Here is a 17,177-nt window from a genome sequence, read left to right as displayed (position 1 = left end):
TGAACAAGACCCTTAAACTCTAAGTCAGAAGCATCTAACTTAAAACAATTGCAGGAGCAGAAATATCAAATTTTACCAGAATTACATTTGAATATTTCTTACATTAACGCCCACTCTCAAATAAAAGAGGGCCGATCTAGCAATTAGCCAACAGAAATTCTAATAAAATTTGAATAATACAGAGACAGTAGAGGAAAAAGCGGAATCCACCGAAGACGGCAGCGCATGAATGACACGCGCCGTCACCTTTCCCACCCAGCCGTAGATCAACTACCGTAGACCTCAACCAGCACCGTGCACGGCCAAAAGAAGCGGGGCGTGGCCATCACGCGCGCCAAAGAGCAACAAGCTCTCTGGCGCGTGCAAGCCACGCGCCGAACACCGACGACCACCGTGGCCCAAGCTTCCGGCGACTGGAGCGGACGAAGACGGGAAGCACGGTTGGGGGGCACGTGTCTTGGAAAACACAATGGAGTTGTATAGATCTAGCTCCAAAAATGAAGAAGAAATCTAGGAAAAACCGGCCAAACAACCTCCGTTAAAGACACGATCACCACTAGGGATGTAATCGAGCCGAGCCGAGTCGAGTTTTACATTTTCGGGACTAGCTCGTTTAAGAGGCCCATTAATCGAGCCGAGCTCGAGCTCGAGCCGAGCTTTAAAATCCTTGTCCGAGCTCAGCTCGTTAGATAAATACCTTGGCTCGAGCTCGAGCTCGAGCTCGAGCTCGACCTCGTTAAGTAAACCATATCGAGCCGAGCCGGGACTCGATAAGCTCGGTTCGGCTCGAGCTCGAGATGTAATTAAAATTTTAAAAGAGCCCGAGCCCGAGCTCGAGCCCGATTAAAAAGCTATTTGAGCCTTATTTGAGCAACTCGGCTCATTTAAGGCTCGTTTAGTTTGTTTTTTATATGATCTGTAAATGTGAGTAAATAAATTATTAAATACAATATCAATTTTAAAAATGCCAAATAACTTATTTTAGGCATAAGGCATTCACAATATTATAAGCAAATTTGAAAAAAAATAAATCTTGGATTGCAAGGAAAAAAAAAAAAAAAAAAAAAAAAAAAAAAAAAACCCAAAATCCGTAAGTGAAATAAGAGATAAAATTTACATAAAAAACTAAAATACAATACAAATTACAATTTAAAACAATGTAGTCTCAACTTTAAAGGGTTGGCACTTTCCACTTGTCACCCTACATTCAATAAAAAAAATTTGTTAAATATTATTACTCTCTTGATAAACGTCAAATAACTAACTTATTTCAAACATTCACAAAATTACAAGCAACTTCGAAAGAAAAAAAGATCCAGACTTAAATAGAGCAACCCCAAAATGCCATAAGCCTGGTAAGCCTAGTAAAACAGTTGCTACCGTCTAAAAGCAAATCTTTGAAGTTACGGAGAGAGCAAATATCCTTGTAATCAGGAACTTTAACATAATCTGAAGAAACTAAAAGGATGTTCTCCTGCTTCAGGTCAATATGTATCATACGTAAATCATGCATAACTCCAAATGTGATTAACATCATCATCAGAAAACAAAGCCACAAGAAAGAAAAAAAAAAAAAAAAAAAAAAAAAAAAGACACCAGACTAGGCAATTCAATGCAATAAAACATCATTTCCAAACATATCACTGCCACATTTTACATATATTGATAAATGGCAGAACAATGATATGATATGATCTGACATTATCACTCAACTGTATTAAGAAAATTATTCTATATCTAACACTCAGATGTAACCAGTAGATCAAACGGTAATAGCAAGGCAGAAAAACAAAGGAAAGATTGAAAAATAACTAGCTTATGAAATTACTACACAAATGCTACACATTCCAATAGTTGTTGGCCAATCTCACGGACAAGATCAATGGGAAATGGGCAATAATTGTTTTTCCGTAGAAAATTGTATAAGCTTGGTCCAAGCTTCTCAAACACCTGTTGAAACCATTTAAATACACCCACAAGTCTTAACCCCAAAATTATTTGTGAATTGGGTAATTAATCCATTACAAAATCAATCATATACTTACAATACATATATGGTTACGATAGTCAGACTAGTTCCGTATTTGCACACAACAGCAAGGAATAAACCCATTTAACAATTGCCAAAGAGCTCATAAAAACTTCTTAACAGTAACCATTAAATAAAGGACAGTAAATGTGGTTCAACAAGAAACAGAACACTCACCGGTTGCCACCTTTATCATGTTTACGAAGCTGCTGTAGCATTTCAATTTCTATCATATCTTCACCCATTTTGCTGTGGATCTTATCTGCCAAAATGAATAACCACAAATAATCAGAAACAAGAAAGACTGTTTTTAGAATATAAAAATAAACCGACGACCATTGAATACCTATTTCCCTGCATAATATGTTAATCAATTTTCGTCTGAATAAACCAAATTTATGGACAAACTATGATGTTAAAATCTAGAAAGAAAAAAACCAAAGAATATAATATACCGAACAACAGATCTGGTCAAAGAAATGCTTATAAACAGAACTTTCTACAATTAATCTAATCCCTCATTCTTTCAGAAATTTTACAATACATTTTTTCTACATAGTTGCACTGGATCCCACATATATTTTATAAGCTAAAACAATACTTAATGAAGAATATCATACCATAGTTCTTTCTTATTCAAGGAGAAGGACCTGCATATACTAAAAAAAAAAATGGTTGGATATTTTTACTCCCTTGCATTTATTTACTCAAAGTTTCAAAAACCTTGATAAACATGTCAAGGGAGCTTCATCACTTAAGATTTATTTAGCATGTTTACGAAGCTGCTGTAGCATTTCAATTTCTATCATACCTTCACCCATTTTGCTGTGGATCTTATCTGCCAAAATGAATAACCACAAATAATCAGAAACAAGAAAGACTGTTTTTAGAATATAAAAATAAACCGACGACCATTGAATACCTATTTCCCTGCATAGTATGTTAATCAATTTTCGTCTGAATAAACCGAATTTATGGACAAACTATGATCTTAAAATCTAGAAAGAAAAAAACCAAAGAATATAATATACCGAACAACAGATCTAGCCAAAGAAATGCTTATAAACAGAACTTTCTACAATTAATCTAATCCCTCATTCTTTCAGAAATTTTACAATACATTTTTTCTACATAGTTGCACTGGATCCCACATATATTTTATAAGCTAAAACAATACTTAATGAAGAATATCATACCATAGTTCTTTCTTATTCAAGGAGAAGGACCTGCATATACTCAAAAAAAAAATGGTTATATATTTTTACTCCCTTGCATTTATTTACTCAAAGTTTCAAAAACCTTGATAAACATGTCAAGGGAGCTTCATCACTTAAGATTTATTTAGCATGTATAATTGACAAACCTTTTGAGCCAACGTGATTCTAAAAGCCTCTACAAACCTCAGCTTTACAAGAGCACCAATATTGAGCAAATAAAAAAAGACAAGAATTGTCAAAAAAAAAAAAAAAAGTTAGATATTTTTACTCCCTTGCATTTATTTACTCAAAGTCCCAAAAACCTTGAGAAATATGTCAAGGGAGGTTTATAAATAAAATAACACATAAATTATTTGAAAAGCATAATAGGAAACTGAGTAGATTACCTCAACTTCAGGTATTAATTACTTTACATAGATTTTCCAACAAAAAGCCTAAAATTAAGATAGAAGTATGAAACAACAGTTCAAAATATAATACCAAATACAAATTACATATATAGTCCCTGCAACTTTGAACTTCTTGAATCATGGTGGCATTGGCAAGTCTACTTCAACTACTTTCTACAAAAACAAACTGAAAAAAAGTTAATAACTTACTATAGAGCCTTAAAAGAAATAATTAACACATAAAAAAAAATGTGCATAAAAGTCTCACTTACAGCTTCATCTTCATCTATTATAGAGTTTTTTCTAAGTCCATGTAATGCCCTAGCCCAATCACTCCCACACAAGATCATTTCTACTGTTTCGGTGGATAATCTCGCTCGGTGAGGACCAATGACTCTACCACCAACGCTAAAGGATGATTCTGATGCTACTGTAGTGATTGGAACAGCTAAAATATCCCGCGCCATCTTAGACAAGATACGATACTTCAAGGCATTAAATTTCCACCATGCCAAAGCCTCAAACTCAGCATCTATGTCTTCTCCATTAACATCCTTTTCACATATGTAAACGTCCTCTTCAAGATATACATCCAAATCTGTTTTAGTGGGTCACACAACATTATTAGTTCTTATGTGTTCCATAAATATTGATCGACCAGTCGATTTCTTGACTGCAGCAACTCTAGTAGAACCACTTGTAGAACGAGAATTTTCTTGAGTACTTTGTTGCAGTTGCATAATAGATGAATTATGAGACGCTACATATACCTCATATAACTCATGAAGAACGGATAGGACATTATCAATGTTCATAGAAGCTTCAGGCTCTGGGTAAATTAGAGGGAAACAAAAGTTTATCAACTTCATTTTGTATCTCGGATCTAGCACAGCTGCTAGTGCCATCAATAAATTGCAACTGCCCCAATACTTCTCAAACTTGTTACTCATTTTACTCGCCATTGCCCTGATGTAATCATTATTATCCCTACACTTCAACAACAATATTTCCTTCATCCTCCAAACCTCAGGTAGAAATAGATTTGATGTTGGGTATTCACTGCCAGATACTATGTTGGTCACCTCATTGAAAATTGACAAAAGTTGGTTCACATTTTCAACCTTCTCCCATTCTTCAAGGCTTACTAACCACTGAAAAGCTTGATCACTTTGATGGTACCTAGGAAATACTTCTTTGAATTGTACGGTTGTCGCCAACATTATGTAAGTGCTATTCCAACGTGTAGGGACATCTAAAATCAATTTCTTGCAAGGGAGTTGCAATCTTTTAGCAATGTCACTAAATTTTCTCAATCAACCCTCAGAAGCCACTATATACTTGATACCCTCTCTAACTGAATCAACTATGTCTCCAATTTCAGTAAGTCCTGCTTGCACCAACAAGTTAGTTACATGAGCACAACATCGCACATGAAATAGTCTACCTCCAATAGGCAAGACTTCCCTCAACTCGAAATCATCTTTAAGAATTCTAATGGCAGTATCATTTGCTTTAGCATTATCAACCGTTATTGTAAATACCTTGTCTTCAATGCCCCAATCACCAAAACACTTTCGCAGTGCATCAGCAATAACAACACCACTATGTGGAGGTGGTATGTTACAAAAATTCAACACTCTCTTTTGAAGAAACCAATCGGAGTCCACAAACTGGCAAGTCACCACCATATATGACACTCTTTGTGCACTTGTCCACATATCCGTGGTGATGTTTACCTTGTCCACCCCCGTCAACAATGTTTTCAACTTCTTCTTCTCAATATTGTACGTAGTAAAACAGTCTTTCCTAATGGTTGTACGACTAACCTTCTTCCAAAGGGGATTTAAGGACTTGCAGAACTTGTTAAACAATTCATGCTCCATTATATTAAAAGGATAATCATGGCAAAGAATCATGTGAGCAGCAAGTTCTCTAGATCTCTCAATTTTAAAAGTATAATTTGACAAAGATATATCCCCCGCCGCATTAGGATCAAGGACAATGGACTTTTGCTTCTTGTTGGCAGCCACATATTTGAGACATGCAACCAAATGTCTACCAAGTGTAGAGGTAGAACTTGAGCTAAAAATGGCAAACAACTTTTTGCACCACTTACACTGCGATTTCTTGACACCACAAACTTCTACAATATCAAAGTCATTCCAAACAGGCGAAGTCTTCCGCCTCTCTCTCTTTCCATACGCATTATTCTTAGGATTTTCATCGATAAGAGGACCCATAGTTTGAGATTCATCTTCTAGGGAAGGACTTATCATTGAATCATCCCCACACATAGATCGATCAACTTCTATTGGTTGACTTGTATCTTCCATAACTATTAAGATGTGAAAGATAGGTATGAAACAAAAATGCCCAAAACTAGGAACAAACATACTAACCAAACATGTCAGAAAACAAAACTAAAATCACCAATAATTGAAAGAAGAATTAGAAACCTGTTATTAATGGTAATATCGACCACCTATTAATCTTGGTATATCTGATACAGAGATGTGTGGTCCTGTTTTTAGTTTAATCTTCTTGGTAAATATTGGGTTTATTTGATTAACTGAATCTGGTTCGAAATTGTAGTGCTAGAGAGGAAAAGGTCACATTGCTGGTGTTTAGGTTTAAATGTTTAATCCACTTCATTACTGTGAGGTTCACCTTTTCTGTAGAAATAGAATGCTAACATTCTTGCCCAAAATAGAATATCTGATAAGTTTAATTCATTTAATAATCAAATAGAATATAAAATAATATTCTTGTTAATTATGAATCCTTAATTATATTCCTCATACAGAAGCAGTTGTAGGCAGCACTAGAAAAACTCTGCTTATTAGATGTGATTATGCTAGTTTTGATATATTAACCCTTACAGATGTATCCTATAACTAAAACTTAACAGATATATCTCATTTACCATAATGCTAGCCAGGCTAAAGTGATTATGCTAGTTTTAAAAACCAAGATGGTTCACTTGTTCAACGACCATGTTGAAGGCTTGAAGTTATGGAAGGTGCACCACAGCACCAGAAGTGACTACTAGTGTAGGTAGATGATACATGGGAACAGGCATCTGTGTTGGAAGATTTGGCATTGTTGCTTCTAAAATTAAGAACGTGAATTGCTTGCCTAATGGATGGCCTAGGACTTCGATCTGGGTGATACTCTTTACATTCTTTTATCTTTATGTTATTTATTCAATTATACTCTTTAAAGTGAACATGTTACATGTATTTATGAATACAACACAAACAGATACGGCAATATAGTCAGTTATAACTTATTTTTATAGTTACAATTTATTTTATCTTAATATGAAATCTACTAACAATATAATAAAAAAGAAAAAATTAGATTATATAAAGAATTTTTTTATAAAAAATTAAAAAGTTATCTAAAAAAAATTCTTTATACATACTTGTTCCTAAAGTAGAAATTATACATGTACAAACATTTTCTGTTTAATTACTTCCTGGATTTGCATTGTAGTTTTATTTTGTTATACAAATTTTTGTTGCAAGGTATTCTTTAAACAGTTACAATCAGTAATTACTTTTGGTGAATTAGAAGAAAATACCTTCAGAGTCAGTGTGTCATATGCAGGTTTGTAGTTTGGAGCCTTGGAGTATCGAGAAACAAAACCAAAGCAGCAAAAAATGAACGTTCGTCTCCTCTCCTGAAAGTTAAAAAGCCAAAAATTAACATTAGAACTTAAAGATTCTTAAAACATAACTACTAAATACAAAGTAAACAAAAAAAATATAACATCAAAGGGCATATGAAACCATTGAAACGTATCTACCATGTAATCTACTTTAAGAATCAAGAGACGGGGGGGGGAGTTCTCTCTTCAGAGTCTTCTTGCTCATAAAATCGTGAGCAGAACTATGAGTTGTATGAGTATAATAGGGGATTCGAGGAAGAAGAAACAAGTACAAAATATCAAAAGTCATATTTGCCTCTGTCATTGGTGTGTGTGAGAAAGAACAAAACTTTGCCACAAAAATCGGAATCTGGCGGCGAGATGGGATAGCTGATCGGTCGTCTGGTTTGAAATCAAAAATTTCGTTTTGAAACTCTAAATTGTATCAAACCCAAATCATGTAGAAGGTTAGAAGCCGTTCGATTAAATGGGTAAATGAAAATCAAAGGCTGGATTTCAAACAAGAGGAACGAGTAGTTGAGGTGAAAACAATTGCATTAAATGCTAGCATTAAATTTCTGAACTACCTAGCACTCCTAGCCTAAGCGTATGGAAGGAGAATCAACTGGTTTTGAGGCTGGCGCTTCAGATTCAAGAAAAGGAAATGATGGGTTTCCCGTTTCACTGTTTCGGTGTTTTCGCTCAGTCACTCACCGAAGGTCTGAAACTCTGAATTCTGAAATGATGGGTTTCTTCTTTTCTTTTTCTTTTTTGTATTTTATTCATCTCTCCCAATTTCCCAAACTCTCAGTCTCGTGACTCTCGTCAGTCGTCAACTCGTCGTTGTCGGTTTGGACACTGTAGACCCACCCCCCAAAACGCGTACAGGCTATTAAAATGCCATGGTCTGACTGTCTTCCATGTAATTCATCCTTGTATGAGTCGTATGCGTGGTCTGACTGTCTTTCAAATAAAATCATCCACGCATACGACTCATACTTGGATAAAAACTGTATATTAATAGCCTTTAGATTAATATGTTGTATATAATGTATATTATTTGTCATCTGAAAGACTGAAGTCACTGAATCGTCCATTTCTTGCTTACACTGTCTAAGTAATTACACCTTAAAACTCCCCATTTTCATTATATATGTGTATGCATATCTCTTCATCTTTTTCCACCCCCAATGCATCAGACGTAATTATGATAACACTTGTCCTTATTAAATGTATATAACTCATTTTGTTTAACATATTCAAACATATTAATATGTATTTGTATATATATATATACAAAAATGTATTTCTAACATTTCTCATATATTTATATCTATTAAGACTATTATCTATATTCTATACACAATATGATTATGTAATTTAATATACATATGTAACTATACTAATGTGATTTATTTTTAGACACACGCAGACATAATGTAACTATAATTTGTTATTTGTGTAAATACAAAAATATAGTAATTAATACATAATGTAAATATAAGTTAGTATATAATTATGTATTAACTAACTAGTTAAAATGTTATTTTATTAAGTAACTAGTTACTATGGGTTAATAACTTAATAATATATGATATATATACAAAATATTATGTACCCTAAACCCTAAATTCTAATTCCTTAACTATGCTTAGTTATTTAGTTACTTAGTTACTTAGTTACTTGATAGTTAGTTAGTTACTTAATAAAACTCTAATTCCTTGACTATACTTTATGAATCATATACTATGATATGAAATTATCTAGGTAATTAGTTACTTAATAGCTAGTTAGTTACTTAATAATACTATAATTTCTTACCTATACTTTATGAATCATATACGGTTAATTAATAATTTAATACATTTATAACTATAATTGATAATTTAATATGCGCAAACACAGTAACATATTACCTATTAACTAACTTTCTAACTCCTTATATAGTTATAACATATAACTTATATTAATTAACTTAATTAGTAATTTAGTAATATTAAGTTAGTATATATTAACTAACTATTAAATATGTTTGTTTATTAACTAACTAGCTAGTTAGGACATTAATACTAACATATATACACACAAATACATATGTAGTGAGTAATAGCTCTGATTGTTCGTTATTCACGAATTATTGTTTAAACACATTCATATATATAATACATCTACAAATATTAAGTAACCTTTTTTTTCTTTTTTCTTTTTTTTTTATTAAAATAACCTATAGTTAACTACGAACATATTAACTAACTCATTACTAGTTAGTATGTCAGCACTTGATGCTAATATATAATACACACACATATATATAGATATATTAACACAAAATATTGAGTATTCTAACTATATTACTAATTCACTTATTTACTTAGTATATATTAATTAACTAAATAATAGATTAGTTTATTAACTAACTAGTTAATATGTTATCCTAAAGTTACTTATATAGCATATATTACTCAATTACTAATATACATATTTAAATGTACATCACTCATTTTAATTAAAATATTCTAACTATATTCTAATATATTTGTATATATATATATATACAAAGATGTATGAATGAGTTAACAAGTTGAGTCGAGCTTCATCACAACTCATAAGTATTTAATGATAATACTTAAATTAGATCATATGAGCTAACTGCTAAGTACTATTTTATGATCACATAATTCATATGATTTTAAATATCAGATCATGTGATTTAATGATTTCATAAATATATAATAATAATACTTAAATTATATGGTTATATTCATATGATAATGATATAAAAATTAAATGGAGTAATATAAATACAAATATTGAATAACCAATATAAGTATAATATATATTACTTAATTATTAATATACATTCTTATATATATATATATATATATATATATATATATATATATATATATATATATATATATATATATATATATATATATATATATATATATATATATATATATATATATATGTATGTATTATATATAAAGCTAACGAGTCGAGCGAGCGGGTTGAGTCGAGCTTTAAACGAGCTAACTAGGCTCACGAGCCCCTAAATGAGTCGGGCGAGCGGGTTGGGTCGAGCTTTAAACGAGTTAGGCTCGCGAGCCCCTATCGAGTTTTGTCGAGCGAGTCGAGTATGTATCACTTATTAATCGAGCGGGTTTCTACAGTAACGAGCGGGTTTGTACAGTGCCGAGCTCGAGTTCGGGTCGAGTTTAACCGGGCGGGTATCGAGCGAGTTGTCGAACGGACTGGTTTTTTTACATCCCTAATCACCGCCACACCTCTAGGCTGGAACTCCTAGATTTGAGTTTTCCTGCCAAAAACAAAATAAAAGAGAAAGAAAACACAAATATAAATCATCATAGCCTATCAAGGCTAGGAGAACAAAAGCTCCACAACCCTAAAGGCCAGGAGAAAATCTAGCCTCCACTGAGAAAAGCTCAGGGAGGAAGCAGCAAGACAAGAGCCGGGAGGAGGGAGGCTGACCTCCCTCCCCCGACAAGCAAGCACACTGTTATCTTCTCTACTCTCTCAACTTTTCTCTGCGGTCTCAAAGAGAGAGAGAACGGCAATTCTGAAAGGCTTATCTATTTTTATATGTACAGTAGCTAATCAAACATTTATTTTATCTATTTTAATTAATGGATTTAAAAAGATACTATACATTTGATTATTTATTATTTTATTATATTGTTTAAATATTTTTTATTCTTTTTTTATTTTTTATTTTAATTTTAAGATATTTTTTCAACGATAAATCTTTCTTTTCTTTTTTTTAATATGGTCATTTTTTGAATAATTATTTGCTATAAAGTCGGCAAAATTTTTGTTCTCATCTGATATGATTTGCATGTGTGTGACCTTTACATAGCAAACATAGATTTTGTCATATAGACATACTTTAAAATATAATTTTCCAGATTCAGAGATATATTACAATATTGTTATGGCGTAAATGATTTTTTGGTGAAAGAGGGGAGGAGAGAGAGAGAGAGAGAGAGAGAGTGAAAGAAATATAAACAAATAAAAAAAGATATGCATGTATGAATAGTGAGTTGCTCCACATGTGGAGTTGTTTTATTCACAAATGCATCATAAATACATTTTGCATTTGATTTGCATAATCGGATGGAAGGACTTTTGAATGAATTGGTTAGTCATTTAGCCTAAAAGTGAAAAAATGGCTAAGTTATTGGGAATGCTCTAAATAAGAGTGGTTTGGCTCGTACTAACGAAGGAAACTACATTTCTTTTTAGTAACTATTTTATAATGTGATTTTTTTCATCTCAGCATCTTCTCAACTCTCTCTTCTCTCTCTTGATTCCCAAAAGCAAATCTTCCCTTGCTGTTAAGAGACCCCTCTTGCTCCCCCTTCACTTCTGCCCCCCCCCCCCTTTTCCTCTCCCCCTCTCGCCTCCTCTAAAGCTCCAACTACTTCCCCAGAGATTCTACTTACATCCTTGAAGGCCTTAACAGTCTCCTTGGAAGCCCTATCCACCTCTTCGGAGGCCTTATCTCAATTCATCTACTCTGCCGACTAACTCTCCACCATCGTAGATGTCCTGGCCATCTCCCTCCTCTATCATGTCTTCAGCTAGATTTGTCAATGATCTTGGGTCGAATTTTTCAAAACTAGATTTGCTTTCCTCCACTAGATCCAGCCTGACACGCGCCATTCCACCGTGTCCCCGATCATCTCCAATAGACTTCCATGCACCGGAGCGTGGCCTACTTGTACCATGATGGAGATCAAGGCACCGCTTCGAAGGATCTCATTCAAGTACCAATTGGGCCTGTTACGAGAGCACGAGCAAAGAAGTTCAAGGATGTACTCAACGGACTCATTCAAGAGTTATGGGCTTAAGCAAATTCGTGGAGGCCCAATAGCATGATCCACGTAGGCAACAAAAAATCGTCACCTTGATTCAAGTTCTAGAAGGATCCGGTCAAGGCTAAGAATTGGAAAGAAATATTTTGGGTCTATTCTAGAAGGATCGGATTGCATGGCTATTCTAGGCGCCACTTTCTTTCCTTTTATGTTGTCTTTTGTTTCCTTCTATATGACTCTAGGCGTCCAGCTCTTCTTTCCTATTTTAGCGTCTTTTTTTTTAGGCAAGTATGGATTTATTTTAGCTTTGATTAGGAGGGTGGGCGTCCAGCCTTTATTGCCTTATATATCTTGTGTGTTTTAGAAAGGTAATGATTTCTTTCCTTACCCATTTTCGGCTTTAATTAGGTTTTCTATGTTAGGTTTTTTTTCCTTGTAATGTTCAGCCCTTTAAATAGGTGCATAAGCAATGAAAAAGGAGACATTGATTATTCATAAAACTTTTGAGGTTTATTCTCTTTGGTTCTTTGAAGAACTACGCGAACTTATCGGGATTTCCCGTGGCGTTCATCTCGACTTATCAAACGGAGTTTCCACCACCATTTGTGGCGTCTTTCTTATACCGAGGTTCTTGTTTGTCATAAACAACGGGTCTAGGTCTTCCATTCGAATCTGTCCATAGAACGATCTTGGGTTCCCTTTCGTTGTTGGGTCTCGTTATTCTTGACGAGGTTCACATCATACCAGCAAGTGGATCTCACTTGCCAGCACGTGGTGGCCACATTCCTCCTCCAAGCCTTCCACCGTTGCTGCTGTAGGTTGTTCTTGATGGCCATCTTCCTTCCAATCGCATCTGCAAGCGTTGGGTCCTCTCAGGTCGACGCGTGGTCTACACGAACATACTCGTATAAGGGTTCGGCTTGCTTATTAGCGCGACTCATATATATATATATATATATATATATATATATAATATTACTTATTAAGTGACAATTTAACAATAGTCATTGTGATTTTATATAGTATATATGTATATGTATATATTGAATACTAATTAAGTAACAATAATTATTGGTATACAACATATAATTATATCTATAAAGTATAAACTATAATTAAATAATTATATTTATAATTATCTATATAATATATAATTTAATTATTAAAGTTAATCATATGGTCATATCTTAAATTATCTAACCATTAAGTATCTAATGGTAGTTAAATCAGTATATGATATAATAATTTATATGATACTAAATCTTAGAAGTTAGGTGAAATACTGATATGGCACAATGTATCTTTATTATATATTGTAATTTATGTAATAATCATATAATTCATATCAACAACAATTATTTTATATGACTATTGACTAAGCATGATCTAATCATGTAAATGATATAATATGATCTAAAATTCTTATGGATATAATTAAGTATATAATAATTTATATACAATTCATATTAATATAAACTATATAGATTATGTTATAAGTTATAACAATTTATATGATACAAAATCTTAGAAGTTAGGAGATACATTGATATGGCGCAGTATATCTTCATTATATAATGTAAATTATATAATAAACATATGACTCATCATTCAGATCAACAATACTTATTTTGTATATATAACTAGTGACTAAGTATGATATAATCATGTAAATTATGTAACATGATCTAACAATTCTTATGAATATAATATAAAAATTTATATGTGATATGATTAAGTATATATACATATCTATAAATTTATAGTCATATAATGTCACATAATTCCTAAATCCTAACTCATAAATTTACAATTCATAGTAATGTAAACTACAAAAATTAGGTTATAAGTTATACCTATATACAATAAGCACATAATTTTGATATGATCATATGATCTAACAATTTATATGATATTAAATCTTAGGTGATATAGCACATTATATCTTTATTATAAAATGTAATAATCATATCAACAATACTTATTTTGTATCAGTGTATAATTAAGTATGATCTAACAATGTACTATGATTTAACAACAATATGTGATATGATCTAACAATTCATTTGATTAAATTTAAGTATGATCTAAGATTCTAAGAACATAATTTAGATGGATACTTATAGCTTATTTTAGTTTAAGTATAGAATAACAAATAAACATGGTTATTATTATTCATATAATTAGAAACAATAATAATGTGATTGATATATTATATAATCACAAATTAAATGGTTAGGATTAAAATCAACAATGTGTTTCTTATAATCACAAATTAAGTATTATCATTAGATAATATGATCATAAGTATTATCATTAAATTTTATATCAAATGATCATTGATCTAACAATTTATATAATATTAAATCTTATCTCATATAGCACAATGTATCTTTATTATAGAATCTAATAATCATATGGTTCTATCTTATATATATTTAAATTATAATGATAATGCTTATATAGTTATATTATACGATATAAGTATTAAATTGTATTATTATTAGATACTTAAGAAGTTAGGATAAAAATAAGTCATAATGTTCATATCTTATTATATATAATCTCATATCATATGATATGAATCATAAATCATAACTATATATAATTAAAAATGAAGCTATAACTATAAATTATAATAGTCACATAAATGACATAGTCACATAAGTCATGTTAGGTTTTTAGTATTGGCAAATTCGGTGTCAAAACTTATTTGATTATAAGTTTTAGTGTACTGGTTAAGTCGGTGAAGAATTTTATCCAAGGCTGAATCCAACTTAAATTGGAAGACCTAGAAGATGTGGTTAAGCCTAATCAATCAAGGAAATAAGCAAATTAGAATTTCATTAAGTGAAGTTAAATTCAGATTTGTCAATTCCAGATTGAACGTAATACTCTCGTATTTTATGTGAATTATGAATGGAATGATGATAGAATGTAGTGATTCTGAGAGTGAATGATAAGAAAGAATTGAATGGATATTGAATAAAGGAGAATGGTTCAAGCCCAATCTCAAGCTCCAAATTGTAAAAGACTACAAAAGAGTTCAGATGTTTTCGTACCCACTTCTACAAATCCCAATGGCTTATAGCCTTACAATTGCTAGGCTTAGCCCACTTATTTACAACTGACTCCCCAGCTGGCTCTTCTAACAACTAAGTCCAGCTAGCCTAACAACTTCTATCATACGTGTGTTTTAATACTTCAGCACAACAAACATGTGTTCCCTTATTCTTCCCATGCACACACCTCCATGCTTCTTATTTCTTCTTATTTCTTCTCACTAAAACTAGTGATCATTGCAGTCCATCACTCTTTAAAGAACCTTGCCCACAAGGTGAGGAAATGTCAACCAACGACCATAAAGTCCAAAAATCATCCCATGTCACATTCTCCACTGAAGTGCCCTTCCATTTAATCTGAACATTGGTAAGAGCATGATTATTAACCTTATTAACCCGACGTTGTAGAATCTCCTCGAGTTCAGGCTGAATTTCACCATGACTATCAACTGGAGGTAAAGAGGGTAAGGGCACAAGCGCTAGCCAATCTATTTCTTGAGATAGGAAACATGAAAGACTGGATGGATTTTGGAATCCACAAGCAGATCGAGCTTGTAAGCGACCTCGCCTATCCTGTGAAGCACTTGAAAAGGGCCATGGAAGCAGGGAGAAAGCTTCAGGCATTTCCATAAAGCAAGAGTTTTATCCTTATAAGGTTGAAGCCTAAAGTAAACCCAATCACCTGAAACAAAAGACCTTTCATTGCGCCTTTTATCATAATGAAATTTCTACATTTTTTGTGCAGCTAAGAGATTATGCATGAGGATTGCAGGAATATGTTCTATGCTGTGAAGATGCTTATCCATTGCCTGATTAAGAGTAGTCCCTACAATTTATTCTAGTAGCTTTGGAGGAGGTATGCGATACAAAACTTCAAATGGTGTGAACTTAGTAGAAGAATGAAAGTTAGTATTATACAAGTATTCCGCCATGGCAAGCCAAGTAGACCATTGCTTAGGTTTTTCTCCCACATAACATCTAAGATAATGCTCTAGGCATTTGTTGACCACCTTAGTTTGTCCATCCTTTTGGGGATGATAAACTGTGCTCATAGATAAATTGGTGCCCTCTAGTTTGAATAACTCTTGCCAAAAGGAGCTTGTGAAAATTGCATCTTTGTCACTCACAATGGAGCAAGGCAGACCATGCAATATAAAGACATTAAGCATGAAAATGTTACCTACCTTAGCAGCCGTGAAAGGATGAGAAATAGGCATGAAGTGGGCATATTTACTTAGGCGATCCACCACCACCATAATGATACTATTTCCATGAGATAGAGGTAATCAATGAAATCCATAAAAACAGTCGCCCAAACTCGTGTAGGAATAGGGAGAGGTTGTAAAAGCCCAGCAGGCAATAGGGTTTCACACTTATTCCTTCGGCACATCTCACAATGCTTAATGTAATGTTTAATATCAGCACATACCTGGCCAATAAAAATCGAGCTTGGCCCAATGGAGAGTTTTTTTGATAACCTGAATGTCCTGCAACAAGACTATCATGAACCAAGTTTAAAATTTGAGTCCTCAAATACTCAAAGGGACCCACATACAATATGCCTTTGTAGAGGAGTAAACCACTCCTAAGGCTATATTTAGGGTGAAGGTTAATACCATTTTGCAAGTCTAGCAGAAGTTGATGTAGCACTGGATCTTGTAAATAGTTGTCCTTGATATCATTAGCCAAAGTTAGATTAGGAAAAGTAATAAGCATGAGTTGGCCTTCCTGTAAAGGAACCAACAAGTCCTCAATTTTCCTTGAGAGAGCATCAGCCACAACATTATCCCTATCCATCTTATATGCAATGGTAAAGTCATACCCCAACAGTTTAGTAATCCATTTTTGCTGAGTTGGAGTTCCAATCTTTTGCTTGAGTAAAAATTCCAGACTCTAGTGATTGGTTTTGATCTTGAAGGTTTGCCCAACAAGTAAGGTCGGCACTTCTTAACTATTGAAACCAAGGCTAGAAGTTCCTTCTCATAAGTAAAGTAGTGGA

General features: G+C 33.0%; 2 protein-coding genes across 2 annotated transcripts; both read right to left on the bottom strand.

Moving 5' to 3' along the window:
* Positions 1-1,838: 1,838 nt before the first annotated feature.
* On the bottom strand, positions 1,839-4,855 carry LOC133881159 (zinc finger BED domain-containing protein RICESLEEPER 1-like). The gene is made up of 5 exons (XM_062320113.1): positions 4,294-4,855; positions 3,904-4,233; positions 2,841-2,867; positions 2,207-2,291; positions 1,839-1,950 (listed from the first exon to the last, which is right to left on the bottom strand). The coding sequence occupies exons 1-5, from the start codon at positions 4,853-4,855 to the stop codon at positions 1,839-1,841; spliced, it is 1,116 nt and encodes a 371-aa protein (XP_062176097.1).
* A 93-nt stretch (positions 4,856-4,948) lies between these two features.
* LOC133881158 (zinc finger BED domain-containing protein RICESLEEPER 2-like) lies at positions 4,949-5,968 on the bottom strand. Its single transcript, XM_062320112.1, has one exon. The coding sequence runs from the start codon at positions 5,966-5,968 to the stop codon at positions 4,949-4,951; it is 1,020 nt and encodes a 339-aa protein (XP_062176096.1).
* Positions 5,969-17,177: the final 11,209 nt, after the last annotated feature.

This window comes from Alnus glutinosa, chromosome 11, assembly GCF_958979055.1.
Source record: "Alnus glutinosa chromosome 11, dhAlnGlut1.1, whole genome shotgun sequence".
Lineage (NCBI taxonomy): Eukaryota > Viridiplantae > Streptophyta > Magnoliopsida > Fagales > Betulaceae > Alnus > Alnus glutinosa.
Note: the sequence above shows the minus strand (reverse complement) of the source record. Positions and strands in the feature narration are given on the sequence as shown.

Bases quoted from the DNA above. Each gene is read 5' to 3' on its own strand.
- LOC133881159 (XM_062320113.1), bottom strand. From the start codon at position 4,855: ATGTTGGCGACAACCGTACAATTCAAAGAAGTATTTCCTAGGTACCAT. The intron at 4,234-4,293 runs GTCGATCAATAT...CCACTAAAACAG, and splicing joins TGCAGTCAAGAAATCGACTG to ATTTGGATGTATATCTTGAA. The intron at 1,951-2,206 runs GTGAGTGTTCTG...TGGTTTCAACAG, and splicing joins CATGATAAAGGTGGCAACCG to GTGTTTGAGAAGCTTGGACC.
- LOC133881158 (XM_062320112.1), bottom strand. From the start codon at position 5,968: ATGGAAGATACAAGTCAACCAATAGAAGTTGATCGATCTATGTGTGGG.